The sequence below is a fragment of the Vanessa tameamea genome, chromosome 15 (assembly GCF_037043105.1).
Source record: "Vanessa tameamea isolate UH-Manoa-2023 chromosome 15, ilVanTame1 primary haplotype, whole genome shotgun sequence".
NCBI classification, from domain to species: domain Eukaryota; kingdom Metazoa; phylum Arthropoda; class Insecta; order Lepidoptera; family Nymphalidae; genus Vanessa; species Vanessa tameamea.
In genome coordinates, this window is record NC_087323.1 from 4693453 (window position 1) to 4713228 (window position 19776).

Here is a 19776-nt window from a genome sequence, read left to right on the forward strand (position 1 = left end):
ATTGAAATATAAATATTGTTATTCAACTTAAATTGAGTAAAATACAACACATGAGAATAGATTTTTTTCATCGTCATGCAATTATCAAAGTCATGCTCCTGCGTTCGCAGACGCCGTATAGTCTAGTCAAATACGTGTTTATATTGCAATAAATGACCCGTTAACTAAGACATTGATATAATGCGGCTTTAAATTGCTTTTTAAAAGTGCTATGGATTAATTGCGGTCCGTTATCGTTTCCGACTTAAAATAAATGCGTTTCGTTTGAAAACACAACGCTTAAAGTCACTTAGATGTGTGAGTATGTTGCGTGTAATACTTTAATGAATGTATTAAATAGTTACATACAAATTTAATAAGGACGCGTGTTTTATTTTAAAGTTTGTAACTGAAAAAAAACTACAAAACCAATATAAAATAAATATATTTCAAAAGATAACTGATAAGTGATTTACTGAGAAGTAATATAAAATCACATATCGCGACATCAGTAAATCTTGTCTTTTAATATTAAATTTGAAATTAGTTTTTTTTTTTTATTGAATAGTCTTTAACACACCCAATATACATGTATATATTTAAGTTAAAATTTACATATTATATTATACAAAGGCGAACTTATACACACAGATATACTCGTAGACGGACATTACTCTTGTGGCATTCTAACCCCAGTCTAATGCATTTATGTAAGAAATTTGTAATCACGTACAAATTGGTCACATAAATGCATTCCATTGTGCAAAGCCTTAACGACGTAAAGACTCAAGTCATTACATGAACTACAGAAATGTATGATAAAACGCATTACACAGAGATATATTTAATCTACTTAGTTTATTCAATACAATTATTAATGTATTATAGTGATATTTCTTTAGATCACTTTTCATAGTAAATATATTTATTACAAAATGGGCCAATTTTCACAGATAAAAATATACCTTTCTAAAGCTTTAATCAACCTTAAAGTGTTATAGGAGCGTTTGATCATTAATGCGTTAAGACGGTGAGCATTTTCGGGGAAAATAAAAGTAATAAAGATTTTCTCCTGATCGAATTCAGCCATCTTAGCTATAGATGTACGTGTGAACTCAGTTTGATTCAACAAACAAAGCGCTTTTCGAGTTACGATAGTGTATCAAAATCTCCGGTCTGGAACTGAGAACTTTTTTTATAGTTTTCTATACCCAACAACTTGATATGACCGACCGGGTTTTGAACCCATGCCATCAACACTTACATTCTTAAAAGCTAGTCTAGTAAGCTAATGGTTAATTAAATAAAAAAATACATGCGAAAATTTATTCACCCTGAAGTGGTTTCACAATAAAAACTGATACAAAAAGAGTCTTCGCTCGATCCCTATATCTTCACGACTAAAATCATAATAACAATTGATATTGCCCACTCATAATATTAAACGTTAACAAGCCCCGCCTCCCAATGTAGCAACATCCGGTTTTGATCAATTTAAATACAAATTTGTTTACGCAAAATCAAAATTAAAAAAAAAATCTACTAATAATATTTTTAATACATAAAAACAATGAAACATTAATAAATTAAATAAATCAACGCGTCTGCTTTGAGCAGTGAACACGTTGTTATCCAAAAAGTAAATATATACATATGTATTTCATATATTTCACCTATCCACAAAATAACATCCCATGGAGGACCAATACGTCTAGGAAATTTCAATTTAAATAATTCAGCAATATACGTAAAGGCACATTCAATATGGGTTATTGGGGATCTATTTTATGATCTTATATTGTATTACTTGTCTGGGGTAGTAGATTCTTCTGCCATAAACATTGATATTGGATATTCAATGATAGTGATAATGATAATGATCTAACTATTATCAAGACTATCCAACTAACTACAAAAAAAGATGCTATTACTTTGAAACTTTAATGAGATTGTTTTTTGTTATTTTTTACTCGTCGCAAGTTCAAGTCATGCATCCGAAACTATATGAAGCGATTATTTCGCGAAACACGAAAAGAGGCAGATTTTTATATTCATGGATTTGTGAGTATATATATGGATATGATGTGCGATTTGCACAATATAATAGCTAAATGATAAAAATCTATACATATAGTATAATCAGTTGATTATTAGATGTATCAATTTATCATTTGTATGTAAAATTTTAATTAAAAATCATTTTTTTAATATATTTACGAATGTGAGTTAAAAAAAATTAAGAGTACTGAAATTGTCAAGTAAATCCAGCTAAAGTAAAGTAAGTAAGTAAGTATTTAAAGTAATTATCTTACACTGTTACGTTTTACATACTACTCGGTATATAAGATGAACTTACTTTGTTTAAAGATCTCTCTCAAGACAGATTTGCTACACTCATTGCGAAGATTCTGGGAATCGCTTGTTGTCGTACGCGTAAGTTAAACAATTGAAACACACTAGGAAAACCTGTTATTGTAATTTCATACTTTTATTAAATTAAACTATTTAAATATATTGGTATGTTTTTGAGATCGAATGATTTTGGGTTGAAACAACTAAATCTGCATGTGATTAATTTAAAATTAGAACTCGCTGAGTTTATTTCTCTGGTACTTAGGTCAGTATTTTTTCTTCTCCAAATCGTTGCGATTGTTAAATTTGAAATTTAATGAGTAAGCGAATTCCGTCTATATTGAATAAACAAATTTGATTTTATATGTTCAAAATTCATCTCGTGTTCGGCGGTGAAGGAAAACACCGCGCCTAATATGCGCACAGTTGAAAAATTTAATTTAATTTAAATAAACACTGGTTATACAGTTAAATAATAATTATTTATATATTTCTAAAGAAAAATATTTTAGGTAATTACTTTACTCTTAGAACGGTAATCCGTTAATAAAACGTAATTATTTCATACTGCCGTTTGATGATAGAGAATTGATATAATTAATCATTCGTCTAGAATCTGTTCCTCGCAAAATTCTAAGTCTCAGCGAGTTTGATAAAGCTTTTTCCTTACAATGGAAACTACGTCGGGCATTCACTCGTTTCATTGTGACGTAATCGTATAATCCGAATAATCACATGAGTCTCATAACATGGCTATTCTCATAAAAATACAAAAAGATTTTTATTTACGATGAAGAAAAGCTGTATAAATTTTTCTCTTTCATTTTTTCGTATATCTTAGTTTGTATCTAAATTATAAAATAGTTGAGGTTGCTCCGTGGTAAAAACACATGAACCTTAACCGAAGGTCACGGATTCCAATTCGGATAAGTGCTACTGATTTTTTCGGGGACGTAAACCATGTCGAAATTGGTGCTTAAAGGATTATGTTTCAATTATTTGTTGACTTTCACGTAGAATATATTATATAAATGTCCATTGGATTGACTGACACTGTATTTCAAATGTTGGAAAAGAGTAATGAGTGAGTTTCTCGCCGGTTCTTCTCGGTAGAATCTAGGTACGTTCCAAGCCGGTGGTAGCTTTAAACTTAATACAATTATATAAAACGCAGATTCAAAAGTACTTGAATAAAGTTCGTTTTGGTTTCGATTTATATCAATCAATCCGTATAGATGCAGAAAGCGATTTCTTCTTATTAGAGACTCTTCTAGCAGCGGCATATTTAAGTGACATTTTTTTATGTCATATTAAAGTAGATCATGAAGTTTTTACAAGAAAAATAAAATAACAGATCTTTCTTATCGCTATTTATTTCAAATGAATCCTCATCACATTCGTCTGATACAAACTTCATATGGTCTATCTCCTTCTTGTTATTTTTCGTTACATATTTGAAATATAGCATAAATAAGCAACAAAAAATATGTTTGTTTCGTTTAAATAATACTATCATTATTTATGATTCCTTAAATATTTTGCGAGTGTGTTATTTAAAATTTTGAATATATTTTTATCGAGAGAGAGAAAAATTGTCATGGCGTTTGAATTCTGTCCATTCATGTTCAAATCTCACATTAATATTGCGTAGTTTATATACCTAATATTAATATTGCATATTCAACCTGTCTAAAAAGTATTTTATCGTCGTATCAGATGTTCTGTCCCAGCGGATTATAAGAATAAACAAATGGAGGCGGCACTTGTTGGTGAATATAATATCGCGTGCCTTGTGTTTGGCTTTCTTGCTTTCTTAACAATGGCCAATTTTTCCGAAATTTATCACCACAACAAAATTAAAATAGGCTTCTTACGAGTAGGCTTTTACAAGTACTTTTGAATCATCATTTTACAAACTGGTTTTTTTAAGTGGAGCTCCCACCGGTTCAGAATGTAGATTCTACCGAGAAGAACTGACAAGAAACTCAGAAGTTACTCTTTTAAGATTAATGTCACGCGCTAGTCCCCTTTAAGTGTAACTTAACCGCAGTAGCCGCAATCGAAATCGCACCGACACACACACACACACAAACACACACACACACAAACACACACACACACACAAACACACACACACAAACACACACACACACACAAACACACGCGCACACACACACACAATTTCACTTTCAAAGTTATTTCTAAACAATTCCATAAATATAGCAGCTCAATATCTTCCAGGCGATAAGGCGGTTCTTTTTTTAATAATATTAAAAACATTGTGACAACTTTTGTTATAACAATAACGAAAAATGCCACGGCATATTTTTGCTAGCAACTGTGACATCACGCAAGCGGTGGAAACCTTCGGGAAGAAAAAACTTCCGGAATAACCGATATTTGATATTGATTGACGCTTATTGCTGGAAATATTAAACTATAGTCATAACTATTATATGTTGAAGCCTTGTTGAAACTTTTTTACGTAAAACGATCGTTTACTTGGTGGTAGGGCTTTGTGCAAGCCCAATTGGGTAGGTACCATCCACTCATCAGATATTCTGCCACCAAGCAGCAATATATTCCTGGTATTGTTGTATTCCGATTTGAAGGATGAGTGAGCCAGTGTAACCACAAATTACATAAAATCTTAGTTCCCAAGGTTAGAGGCACATTGGCGAATTAAGGGATAGTTAATATTTCTAACAGCGCCAGTGTCTACGGTCCTACTATATTTAAAAAAAATGTCCTACGGTTTGACTTGCGTTACAGTGCCTGGTCTGCGTTATGTTATTTACTTTTTGTCACTTAGACAACAAACATAAACATCAATGATATTTCAATATCGGTTCCGACATCAAACACTTTAAAAAACAATTATCAAAATCAGCTTACGGCCGGTGAAGCTATCAAGGAATAAAAAGTAAAAAAAAAAAGGAACCCCCGTCTTATTGAAGTCGGGATAAAGGGGCTTCGATCTGTTTGTAATCTTAGAGCTCAGTACTCCCTTTGGGATGTTTTTACCAGAGTAGATATACCTACGATAGAATCGCAATACATAGTCATTATCATGTATATTTGTAATAAGCTTGATATATAACTTTATACAGACATAAAGCTGCTCTTTGAATGGAGTGATCCATTTCAATTCCGCTGTATTTTCGTTTTAATAATTTAAATATCGATATTTTTTTTTTCGAATACGTTCTTAAAAGTACTTTCGAATTATTTTATTATAACCTTAAATTGAAAGCCTCCACCAAACGGAGCGTAGATTCTACCAACAACACTTTTTCTAACACTTTCAACAATAAAAATTGAATTGAATATATTATTAAAAACATAGATTTTACAAACATTATCTAAAACGGGATATTTACCATGTTTTTTATTTTTATTTGGTGGAGCTCGATATTTCGACATTATCTACGAATGTCTTGTTCACGAGACTGACGTTTGCGGGTAGATGTTGACGGCATTAGAAGTGTCCATATCGGACTACCTCCTTTCTCGTACGTTTGCTGCGTAAACACTGGTTACCACTACCACTGTCACTTTCACCCCTACTATTTGTTTTATTTACACTCGAAACTCGACCCCGTGTTTTACAAACGAAACGAAAAAAAAAATCTTATATAGATTTTACATTTTGGTAATTGGGATAGCTACCACCCATTACCCAGATATTATGCCGCTAAACTGCAATACTTAGTATTTTTGTGTTTCGGTTTAATGATTGAGTGACCCAGTATAACTATAGGCACAAAGGAAATAATAGCTCCTCAGAGGCGCATTGCTAATGTTAGAAATTGTTAATAATTATTACAGCGCCGATATCTCTGGGCGGTGGCGACCACTAAGCCTCAGGTGATATTGTACGTACAATTACATACATTAATAAAAAATATATAGAGAAAACACAATAAATAGAACATTCTTAACTTATTTCAACCTATTTCGAGTACGTACAGGTTACATTTAAATTTTAATACATAGCATGTGGGTACTCTTTAAAAATAATAACATCAAAAGTTTTAAACAAATTTACGAAACAATGCATAGGAAAGTGCAAAGAGTAGATAGTAAGTAGTAGAGCAGTCTGGGAAGTTGTAAAGATGTTTTTTTTTTAAATATAACATTTCAGCAATTTATTTTAATGTTGTGATTGCTTTCGATTCTGTTCCTTAACCTATTATATTATTTTTATCTTAATTAGTTTTCGGGGTGTATTAGACTAAGACGTTAGCATTTTTGAGGAAGTGTTTTTGAAATTGTAGTTTTTTAATATTTTTTTTTTATAATGTCAGCGCAGTTCTCTCCACTCAGCACTTTCCTTATTATTTACTTTCCTTACATTATATATTATGTATACGTTTGCGGTACGCTCATTATTTCCTTTTCTTTAAAAAATAAATTCTGATGATGCTAGGAATCATAATGAAATAATATTTTAGTGAGTTTATTCTAAGCGACTTGGAATAATTTTATATAAGATTTAGTGGTTGTACCCCAGACAATCAATATGAGGTTTAGCTATAATATTATATATGTTCAGTATTTAACTTGTTTTGGAAGACATCGAATAAAATTTTCTAGATTCGGTTTCTATGTGTGATGACTATCAAGGATTAAGCCGAGATATTTTTCTGTTTTAATTTTATAAATTATTTCATTATTTATTGTGAGGGGTTGGTAATTTTCAATTATTTTATTTTTACCAGAAAATATAACACATTTAACCTTTTTAATATTGATTGTTAATAAATTGTATTGAAACCATTCGTTGAGTTTATTGAGTTTTTTTTTTGGGCTTTTTCTATAATAATATTTATAGATTCACCAAACTAGAATAGAGTTGTATCGTCAGCATAGAGGGCAATATCTCCATTCAAATCGATTTCCTGTATATTATTAATGTAAATAAGGAACAAAAAATATATAATACATTTTCCGTTCAAATGGTCACAAAGTACAAGATTGTCATGTATAATATATATATATTATGTATACATACATCAACATTTTATATAAAAATGCATTTTTAAGGTAATTCATACATATTATCCTCAAAAAACATATTACTCAATGTCAAAACTGCTGCATAATTACGTGAAAAACCTTTCCGACAGCGTATTCAACTTCTCGTTACCAAATTTTCATCGTCGTTATAATACTTAATGGACCATCAATCAATGTCAGAACAGTGTTTTAGATGTACTCGCATCTTAAACACCTGGTCCCATTTTATATCATTGTACAACATCATTCATCCTAAGGACCATTATGAGCTCGGCTTAGTATAATAACTTATAATAGTTGTCTCCCCTTGGTTAAAAATTGACGGTAAATCTTGAGCGTCATTTTTAGTTTATGCGGGTCAAATTTTCTGATATGAATTTTTAATATACATAAAATTTTATATTCACACATTCTATAGATTTGATATCAATCAAAATAATATAATACTTTCTATATAATTATTTAGGTATATTATTTTTTTATATAAAATAGCAGCATTGGTATTGATTGTAGTCTTAGAATTATAAATATATATATATAATATATAATAAAGTAAATACTATCTGTGAATACAAATATTTGCGTAACAAAATCTAATTAAAATCGCTTGTTACGCGCAGAACAAACACCATTCGTTCAGGCTTCTCTCATATTGATGTGAGATCTAAAAATCGAATCCAACCTAATTTGCTCTCCAACAAATAAAAATGTATTTATTTAAAATATTTTTTGTAACTAAATATTAATAAATTAATATGTGCATAAATCAAGTTAAGGAAACTACGACGTTAATAAATGTATGACCAATATAAATACATACGTCATTTCTTAACCACATTGTAGATAATACAAGAAATTCGTTTTAATAAAACAATAAAAGAGAACGAACCTAACAGAAAAATATTCCATTTTTATTTTTAACAAGAAATAAGTTTTAAAAACCAATAGTCTTTTTAAGAAACTTCCATAAAAATAGGTGCTGAAAATTTGTTAAATATATATATATATATATGAATTTTTTTTCAAAGCAACTTACATATAACAAATAAAGAAAGGAAAATAATAAAACCTTGTACAAATAAACTTACAATGGATTTAAAAAAAATTGCTTTGTAGGGTAACCTAATTAGCAATAGCAAAGCAACTTTCAAGTATAATCGAGGCGTGATTCCTTTAATAATGAAAGAACTTTTGCAGCGTCTTCTCAAACACTCAGAAAAACTTGAACTCCGACGAAGTAAATCGTTCGTAATATTTTTTTTATATAATTAACTCAAGTAAAACGAGGTGAACAAAGATTCCGTAAGCATTCAATGGTTCTTATTGCCATTACTCAATGAAAAGGTTCGCAGATATTTGTTCGTGCCTCAATATGGAAATGGCTTTTCAGGTTCTCTAAATTCTTTCATACGTTTTGTATAACTTAAGAAAAGTACGGTTTTATTTATTTAAATACATATACAAATACATATATGGTTTCACTAATTAATTATAATATTCAAAAATAAATAACATTTTATAAACTATATTTTTTACGATATTTGCTATTTGATTATTTCTGTTAGTATTTGTATATAAACTGTCAAAGGTTAGAACGATTTAAAAACATAATATCCAACAGTTGGCCACTATATAAGTACACGCAGTATGACATTTGACGAGTGTCAAGCGTAGCTGTCACGCAACCAAGATATTAAAGTTGGTTCGTTTGTTTTAGTTCTTTGTCTATTTTTAGATATATAAATAATCTAAGGCTATCCGCAGTCATTCGTTTACAAACACAACCTTAATTGGAACTTTTCTCTCTTCTTTACCGTATTTGGAAAGAAGTTATTTTACGCGGCTTACACAAGAGTTAACTGGCATAAATTGTCACTCAAGTACAAAAGCTTTATACCTCTTCCAGGCGATCTCTCTCTCTCTCTCTTTCTGTTGTATACGGTTTATTTAATATTATTAATACTTCTTTTTGGTTATTATTTTAATGCAGACACGAGATTTTTAATAAAAAAATTACCATTCGGCCTAATAATTCTCAAACTCTGTTAATTTTTTTTATTTTATCTGTTATTTAATACATAATATATGTATATAGCGAAAATAACTTCGTTCCAACCGATTGTCCAACGACACCTCTTTTTTTATTGAAACAAAAAGTCGTTTGATAAACAAATTCCATAACTTTTTATTGAATTGTTTTGTCTTTATCTATTTAGATATACTCATACAAAATACTAATATATATTATATGACGGAGTTTAATGCAGTAATGGCGGTCCAATTTGTATTAGAATTGATTGGAATCAGTTTACACAGTATTCTGTATGTAGGTGGAATAATAACGTCATCATTCGAATGAACCTGTCAATATCGAGTTAATTCGGTACGGTATCCATTCGAATCGTGATTCGGCATCGAATTTACATGGAAATACATCGCTTCTCCGCATACCGTATCGTTATTTATAAGGAGACTAGATGATCCGTTCCTTCGTTCCTTATTGTATAAACGAATATTGAAATAATCTACCAGAATATTTCGTATATATTATTCGGACTGAATAGTTCATTCTAACAATAATAATTGCAATGTTTATACGACTATGTGTTTCTAAACCAAAAAAAACGATAGACAATTTTGTATTTAAACCACATGGTATTTTTTTATATGGCATCGTATTATGGTTTTCTTCTTATTTTTGGAAAGGTGGTTCATTTCAATATATGATAGACAATATATTCCAAAAATAACTAGGTTTACAGATAATATAACAACATTTTCCTGTTATTACTTATCCTGTACGTCAACGTTATTTAATAATTACATTTCGATGAAAATCGTAAATACTACAATATGATATGCGTTCACACGTTTCAGAATATGCATTAAACATAATACTTATGTTTAATTTTTCATACATTTGTATATTTATATACAAACGAATAAGTAAACTGTTAGACATTTCTCCCACAATATTTGCAAAAGAATTCAGAAATATATCGAATAAGATCCGGATCTGAATTTCATTAAACATACATTTCCAACATCTTGACGTCATTACAAACGTCATCGTAACCCAATAAGCAGTCATTGCGATGGTAAACAATATTTCATTAACTGCACGACCCAAAAACAAATCGGGTCGTTCATCCCCACCCTCCCCGCAAACAATAAGATAATGTTACGAATTCAGGGTCTAGTTAACACCCCGGGCTTTTTTCGACCTTAATTGTAAGTGGCAGTTTCATATTTGATTGTCGTGGCCCACTTCCGTTTACTTAATACGTAATGTACCCAACATTATCTACAGAGAGTATGCCAAGTCATTTTTAACGCAAATACAGATCAAAATTTGTTTGTTATTAGTAAATCATTTTACTTTAATGTTATCACGATCATTGATCCTATGTAGATTTGATTTTGTATGACTTTCTTATGTAATTTAAAGAAACATGAATTCGTAATTATTTGCATTTTTTTTACTAAATTTTTACTAAACATCAGCAGATCTTCGCTGGACTTCAAGCTTGTCGTCTTCTAGAGAGATGGCCCACACTAACATTTCTTTCCTTTTAAAATAATATTTAAATAATCTATAATAAATATTATATAAAAAATAATTAATCAGTAATTCTTTTAATTCTACTTACTACAAACCAGCAGGCCTTGCTCCGTGCTCGATCAGAGCGAATACAGCCAAGGCGACTCTGATCTGTCTCTATAGCTATCCTGTAGGATTACATTAAAGAGCGATATTTGAAGAGATGACCAAACTTAAGGTTGTTATTTCGATTCTTCGTTCATATGGCTTCGTTCTTTCATTGTTGGTGGTTTTCAGTGACGCATTATAGAACCGCAAGCGTGTTGCAGTTAATATTAATTGAATAATAATATGTTTAATTATAATTGTAAATTTAATTTATATAGTCGTATAGTATCATGATTATACTTTAAACTTAAGTGAATAAACCAATAATAATAATAATAATCCATGAAATAGTCTAATATTTATAAAAAACAGAGTGTAAAATTTATGACGGCAATGGAGCTTAGTACAAACAATGCTGAAATTCAACTACACTATTATAAAATACAGATATTTTTTACAAAACATTAATATTTAATTATTTTTTTTAAATTGCTATGTCAAAATAATGATTAATCGTGGAAATTAACCATTTTTTTTTTATGTAAAAAAAATATATATTTATAGTTTAGGATTTTATTTTTTTCTGTCGTATTAGACGAAATTTTAATGATCATCGTTAAATTGTAATGAAGTTCGCGATGTTTGCAAATTTCAGATACAGTTATTCATTCTCAAAAGAAAATTACGTTTTGTATCTTCATTTACAGACTCAACATTATGTAAAATGGAATGAGATTAATAGAAAAAAACTCATTATTCGACATCGTTAAATAAAAAATGTTTATTTATTTCTTAAATAACAAACTGCTTAATTCGCGTGTTTTATTTGGTTTTTACGAGTATATTTATTTTTCTTCGTATTTATGGAATCCGATTCCTGGCTAGAATCCGATATATAATTACAAAAATGTGTACTTACTTATTTGAGTCACATTACAAGTATTTTAAATATTTACCAAAAAAATATAATTAGTAGTAATATTTTTGGTCGATATAATTCATACTTTTATGATTTTGTATGTATTTGTTCAAGTGTGTAATATATGTTATGACACAAAGAACGAATACAATCACTGACCGAATAACCAGTTCATAATACATTGTTTTATTAAAGGTTTGGATGGAAATGCATTATTCATATAATAACACTTTATTAACAGCTTATTATTTATTTTTATGATTACTCTATAAACAATCAAACACGATCTGAATGAACCAAAAACATCATGAAATTTATCAAAACCTTTGTTCTAAAAGCCTAAAATATAAATATGTAAATAATATTCCATCATTATGTTATGCAAAACCACTTAAGGCCTGAAAGAACTTATATTCTATTACAAAATATCTGGTCGGATTCAAAAGTAACTTTGTTCTAAAACTCTACCAATTTATTTTTATCAAAGCGTAATCGGAACCCCCTCTGCGTTGTAATAGAAATTTAATGTAATTTTGTTTAATTGTTTCGAATTTATATAAATATTATAAAGTTGAAGATTTTGTTTGTTTGTTTGAGCGCGGTTATCTTTAATATTTCCGCAGTAAAGTTTGTAGTCTGTAACATCACACCAACACCCGCAGAGGTAGGATAATAAAATAAATTAACGTTAAACACAGGTGAGACCACATTATATAAATATGAAAAACCTAAATTTTCATAACATCGATAAGTTTTTGTAATATAGATAATACGTTTATAGTTGTATTAATTAACAATATAAACAATTTCTTTTAAAGTCACAAAGAACATACCTTCTTACATTATCATAATAAGTTAATTTTAAATTAAAACAAATTATAAATAAAATAATCTATTTTATCATCGTAAACCAAAGAGTATTAATATGTCGTATTAGTTAAATCAACAATGTTATCGTTTAAAAGAAACGTTATCTTAAATATATCTTTAAAATTATCTTTCTCGCTATCTCAAGCTGTCCCACAATTAGTATATCAATATTAGCCTCACAATTAGTAAATGTAATGAACGTATTGTCTATCTACAGGTCATCGTATAGCGAGAGACCGTACCGGACTGATACGCGCACTTCCTGGCCAGCTGTGACCCAACAGCCCTAACAAAATGCCTTATCGGACCCTCTTCAGTCAAAGTTCTGGGACACTTATCAGTCGTGGACGAAACCCGCTAGCATTCCGACCTAACCGTTAGATCATGCTTGATACATTGCGCGCAAATGATGAGTGATAATTTACAATGGGTGATCTTTTACCGAGTATACCGAAGAGTACTTTGGCCAGTGAGGTAGACGGATACAATTGGAGCGTGGTGGGACTGGACGCGTATAATACAGATGAAGAGCTGGCAGCGGTCGAACTGTTCAAGGACTACCCGGAAGGTCTGCTGCGTTTCGCATCAGCGTGCTGTGTGCTGTTTATGCTTGTTGGAATCCCCGGAAATTTAATCACTATAGTTGCTCTGGCAAGATGTAAGAAGGTAAGGTTTTATTTATTTATTTTAATTTCCCTTGCGTACTTATATTTCTTTTAATAAAAAATCACGGTTGGAATTTAAATAATGTAACAATATAAATCATTTTGGGTCTACATACTTATTATTCATTACTAAACTTTAAGAACACACAAATCCGAATCTCCTGAATATATTTGGAACTTTTTTTGAACTGAAGATGAGGGAAATGTGGGCGATGTTGAGTCTCCATAAAGAAATAGTAGGTTAAACAATAATATATATATTTCTTATATTATTTAGAAAATATATGTTCAACCCTGCTTAATTCAATGTATATATATTTATCTACATATTTTATACAAATACGTATATTTATTTATACCTGTACATAAATCAGCATTACAAATTAAAAAAACTTTTTCTAGATAAATATTTAAAATGTATAAAGGCAGACGTAAATAAATGATTACGAAAATATTCTTTGAAAAGGTATTCTAATTCTATATTATTATATATTAAAAATAGTATTTAATCACATTATTTTTACAGTAACCATAAAATATAAACGAAAGCTTTTCTGTGCAAATATTTTATTTCTACACCACTTGTCTGAAAGTGTTATACTTTAATACTTTTTCTCATTAAAACCTAGAGCGTAGTAAATAGACATACATTGCAAATAGAATTGTCGGACGCTAACTTAATAGAAAATAAGAATTTTATTTCACGGAAGTTGTCCGGGAGTGCATGAAATGCAAGTAGTGCCCTGAAAGGACTTTGCGATAGTCAATGTTGCATTAAACTATAAGTTCGAAGAAATATCCCTCATTAAGGTAGACTCTTAGAATTATTTACATTTATTATTATATAAGTACTTTATTTACTTTTTATGTAGTACGAAGGTGGACGAGCAAATGGTATAAAGTGGTCACCATCACACCTTGGGAACTAAATTATTGTTCCTTGTAGTTACACCGGCTTACTCATGCTTCAAACGGGGACACAACAATACAAAGTATTGCTGCTTAGCGGTAGAATATCTGAGTAGGTGGTACATACCCAGAAGGGCTCGCATAAAGGTTTACCACCATGTGATTTGTGAACTTTATTATTGATTACTTTATGTTTAACAACCTCCTTTATCTGGTGGCTAGCTTATACAGCTGCAGATCCCAAGGTTCATTATTCACAAGCTCGGTTTTGACCAATACAAAGTTATGTATTGTTATTTCCTCCTTGTTCAGGAGGACATCACTTTATTGCACAATACAAGAAAATAGTAAAGAAAGCTGCTTAGTACTATTTAATTGTTAATTTAATTTATCCATATATATGACAATCTAACCTTCTAGTAGTACTCGTACAATCAATTTTGAACGTTTAATTAAACTTTTAGTTTACCATCGCTCCTTTTATTTAACTATAACTTATCAGCAAGAAGCTCAAACACAAACAAACAGACGGATTTATTATCGGTAGCGATTTTATTTCATGTATCGTCATTTTTTTTTAAATAAAACCTTTCATTTGTTTAACTAATAGAATTGATACGAAAAAAATTACGTACCAAATCAACAATTAAAATAACATGAAGTTGAAAAGATAATTTTTGTCATGTCTGTCCGTCACATTAAAGATAACGCTTTCAACCCAAACGACAGCCGAGACTACTGAAATACTTTTTATCGTATAGATAACAAAGGAATGCTTCAAAATGTTTAAAAAATTACATTAAATTTTCAATAAGCAAACAAATACAAATAAAACTGTACATTAGATATATAATTACATCGGTAAGTTATAAATATTAGAGCTGAGATGGACCAATGGTTAGAACACATGAATCTTAACCGAACATTGTATCAATTCCCGTAAGCGCCAGTGAATTTTTATGTGATTAATTTGTGTAAATAATTCATCTCGTAGTCAGTAGTAAAGTAAACCTGCATATATTTTATGAAAGTCTTAGTATATATCGTACATTGGAACACCGTACTGGAATAAACTCCAAGATATGAAGGATATTAACTGACTGTTACTTTTAGGGACTGAATAAAAAATACACTAATTTTGTAGCAAAAATTTAACATCATTACTGGCTAACTCGACGATCTCTTTAATCAAAATTCATCAAGTCTTAACTATCGATGTTAGAAGTAGAATAATTATCACCCAGAACCAAAGGTATAAATAACAAATATCTCGACCAATATTCATGAATATTTGGTTTCCGTCTTTTTGGATGGGTAAAACATCGTGAGTTCGCGTCACCGACGTGCTTAATAACACTATATTTGTAGATATACATCTGACGTATTCTGCAACATTAGCGCTGCGCTATCTTGTATATTTGTTTGACTATCATTTGAATTATTTAATTTTAGAATCAGCGTGTAGGACAAAAGTGAGTACCTAGTAAATAAATATAGGTACCAATATTTTTAAGTTAAAAATATATTTAAACCTTTGCAATGCATCACGAAATTAGTATTTCCCAGTGGCTTGGCGTTTCCTTACTATCGTGGCAAAACAGATTTCTAGTTGTATTTTTATCATGGATTTTGAATTTAAAACTTTTATAAAATCTAATAATAATTTAAGATGTATTAAAGTTTAAAATATGATTATTAATGCCAAATTATAGTTTATTACCTTATATTATTAAAACCTTTAGGTCAAAATTATGAAAAAGGCTTGCGTTCCATTAAATATTTGGTTTTACTTAAAATATTAATATTTCGAAACCTACAGTCTGAGCCTGTATGAAAAGTTTTTATGTTTTCATTTTCATTTTGTATCTAAATTGTAAACCGCATTTGACTATTTACCGCATGCATACAAATATAATGTGATTTAGTTTCCTAAATCCATTCCATGTCATTTACTTCTAAACTAAATCACGTCGATTATATGAGTTATTCCAGTAATAACCTGAAAACGCTTTAAGCTGAATATTATCCACCTGTCACGCTACTTTAATTTATTCTGTGTAAGCTTAATGCTGGACCGCTCATATAATTTAAGCATATCCAAAATCGACATCAACGAAAAATTATTCTATAAAATACATATTTATATAACACGAAGTCAACAGATTAAAATAATTGCGATAGAAATATATTATACTTAACCCATTATAATATGTTACCCATTATAACGATACATTTATTCAAAAGCATTTTCTTTTACGTTTATCCAGTTTATCAATTAAAATATGTCTCAATTATATTTCAATAATTGTTGTATTTAGGTTATTGACTTTAAAATTTCAGTTTTTTAAATAGTTCGTGTCAGTTTAAAATAATATGGGTCTTATTTTTACGAACGACTTTACGTGCTTCCCGAAGCACAGGATTTTAAACACAGTCAACTTGACGATTCCCGTCGGCTATTGGGAATCCCTTCATAGAATAACCTCAATAATATTTTACTGGTACGACCTGGGATTTGAAGCCTTGGCCTATAATAATATAACCTAGCAAACCAACGGACATTCAATAATAATACAATGAAAACTTACGACTCATTTAGTAACAAGATATCATTAACAAGTTGGAAATATTTATAGTCATATCTACTTTGCCGTAGGTCAGTGATCATTGTATTTATTATAATAAATAGTTACAATATGAGGATGCGATAACGCAACGACGTTAGTTTATCTTGCTTAAATATGGACATTTATTACACATTTGTGAATGAGAGATTTTGAAATAAATTAAAATAGTTAAATTTATCGACGCATAGTTTATCTCTACGGCGGCGTTAAATAATCTCAAGTTACGAGCGCTAGGCATTTTAATGGATTTTTTATATACGATTCTTATTTGTATATTTTAACATAGCGCTAGCAACATAATATACCTTAAGAAAGAGAAACATTTATTCGGTTAGAATCGACCTTGAAATTTTACGTAATTAATAATTCCTTTGGTAATCTTTGACTAACGTTTATAAAATAAAACGAACGTAATTCAACAATATAGGCAATTGTAAACAGCGATAGCAACTAAGAGATTTACATTGAAAATCACGGAGATATTATTAAATAGATATTGTTATATTATTATGTTTCCATTTTAAAGGTAAATTGAAAGCAATTAAAAAAAAATCAATTATTCTTGAGCTACGAGTATATACATATACATAAACATTCTCAGTCTCTTCTAAATATCTCTTCTCATATTAAAGAGAAGGCTTGGAGTTCATTCCACACTTTCTATTTTTACTCGACACTTTTCTTATGATATTTTAAATCACCGCGGACTATAAGTTGAAAATTAAGCACATGATAACTCATGCGGTACTTGCTTTTTTTTCAACCAGCGTTCTTTGTTAAGATTCATATATTTTAGCTACTAAATCGTATCGGCTCGTTAACATGTAATGAGTATACTAGTTTTTTATTTTAAAATTACCAAATATATACAAACAATTCTCCTACTTGCAATAACGTGCACTTACAAAAACGTAAATTTAATAAACAACGTATATTAAGTTAATAACAATAACTAATAAAAGTAAAGATAATAGAATAATACGTATTTCATATTCAACAATTACTTATATATAATTTTGTAAAAATTATAATCATTAGCTGCATAATTTTTTTTTATTAAAGAGTTCTAACTATTGTCAAAACAATTCCAGGTACGCAACGCGACAGCTGTGTTTATAATGAATTTGTCATGCTCCGATTTGCTGTTCTGCTGCTTCAACCTACCGCTCGCTGCTTCCACCTTCTGGCAGCGTTCGTGGGCACACGGCAGGACGCTCTGTAGGATGTTTCCCCTCGCTAGATATGCGCTCGTCGCAGTATCATTATTCACTGTCCTGGCGATCACTATCAACAGATATGTTATGATCTCACATCCAAGGCTTTACCCTAAGTAAGTAAGATAATTTATTAAAATGATTGACAAAAAATTAAAATTAAAACTCCAAGTCTCTTAATTTATTCAAAATCATCTTTGAACACGTCTTTACTCCACACAATTAATTTGATTAAATTCACTAATTTTATTAGTGAGTCTAAATGTGTATATAAAATTAATCCAAAATGATTTGTAGTAAACCAATACGTATTATTTAAAATACCTTTTATTGCAGACTCTACAAAAAGCAGTATTTGGCTGTGATGGTAGCCAGCACGTGGGCTTTCTCTTTTGGAGCTCTTATTGCGACATGGCTCGAAAAATGGGGTCGTTTTGGCCTAGACCCCTCTATCGGATCGTGCTCAATACTTCCTGATCAGAACCACCGTTCCCCAAAAGAATTTCTATTTGTAGGAGCATTTATGCTGCCTTGTCTAGCAATTGTCATATGCTACGCTAGAATATTTTGTATAGTAAGAGAAGCTGCTCGGCGTTCACGTGCACCTGGTAGAGGAAGAGCTAGACCAGGTCTGGAAGATTCAGCTGTTGGATCAGCTTCGACAGCATTAGAACGATCTCCAGGCCCAGAAAACGGGTACAATTATGTCGCACCAACTAAAAAAGCTTTACTTGCACCGCCTTCCCTTCATTATCCTCCTACTCCAGGACCGGAACGTTCATCGTCTTCTGGTGTGGATACATTAGATGGTCACGATGATGAATGCGCTCTTGACGCAAAACCGAGAACTCCGAGCGGCGGTGATACAGCCAAAAGACTTCGTCAAGCAGCAGTAGCGCTGAGGCGATCACCGGCTCCAGTGAGACCACCCCGATTAACACCAAAAGATAGAAAACTTTTAAAGATGATAATGGCAATAATGCTCTCATTCTGGGTATGCTATTTGCCAATAACCCTAACAAAACTCTTTAGGGAGTTCACTTCTCATCCCGCAGCAAATATAGCGGGATATATTTTGATATATTTGACGACATGCATCAATCCCATAATTTACGTGGTGATGTCGAGTGAGTATCGACAGGCTTATAAGAATCTTCTGATGTGTAGAAGACGAGCGTGACGTTCGTCCGGCGAAGGTGTCTCCGAGAAGCGCCCGCCGTAATTATCCGCAAACAAATACTGTGAATTCATTTTAAAGTGGACGTTTCAATGTTCAAGAGAAGTTACGATAGTTGAACTTTGAACACTGTTGTTTAATAATTATATATTAATCATTTATTGTATGGTAGTATATATATGTATGATTGTCCATGTTTTGTACATACAATACGTTATAATCGCGAGCCGTCCGTGATTGTGCTATATGAAAGATTTGTATTGATGATAAAGTTTAATACAAAATACTTAATATAATATATATAAATGAATAATTATAAATGTAAGTTAAATCTGGCATAGAGTAATTTTCTCATTTGTTCACAACTGATTTTGTGTTTAATTATAACGTCACATA

The 19776-nt window shown here is 30.5% G+C and overlaps 1 protein-coding gene across 1 annotated transcript; it reads left to right on the top strand.

The window, feature by feature from the left end:
• The first annotated feature begins 12991 nt into the window (after positions 1 to 12991).
• Positions 12992 to 19770, top strand: LOC113399107 (G-protein coupled receptor moody). The gene is made up of 3 exons (XM_026638146.2): positions 12992 to 13454; positions 18081 to 18319; positions 18540 to 19770. Exons 1-3 carry the CDS (start codon positions 13215 to 13217, stop codon positions 19381 to 19383), a joined length of 1323 nt encoding a protein of 440 aa, XP_026493931.1. The 5' UTR covers positions 12992 to 13214; the 3' UTR covers positions 19384 to 19770.
• The last annotated feature ends 6 nt before the right edge of the window (positions 19771 to 19776 follow it).

Coding starts and splice junctions, on each gene's coding strand:
- LOC113399107 (XM_026638146.2), top strand. CDS start 13,215: ATGGGTGATCTTTTACCGAGTATACCGAAGAGTACTTTGGCCAGTGAG. Junction 13,455..18,080: donor CTCTGGCAAGATGTAAGAAG/GTAAGGTTTTAT, acceptor AAACAATTCCAG/GTACGCAACGCGACAGCTGT. Junction 18,320..18,539: donor CATCCAAGGCTTTACCCTAA/GTAAGTAAGATA, acceptor CTTTTATTGCAG/ACTCTACAAAAAGCAGTATT.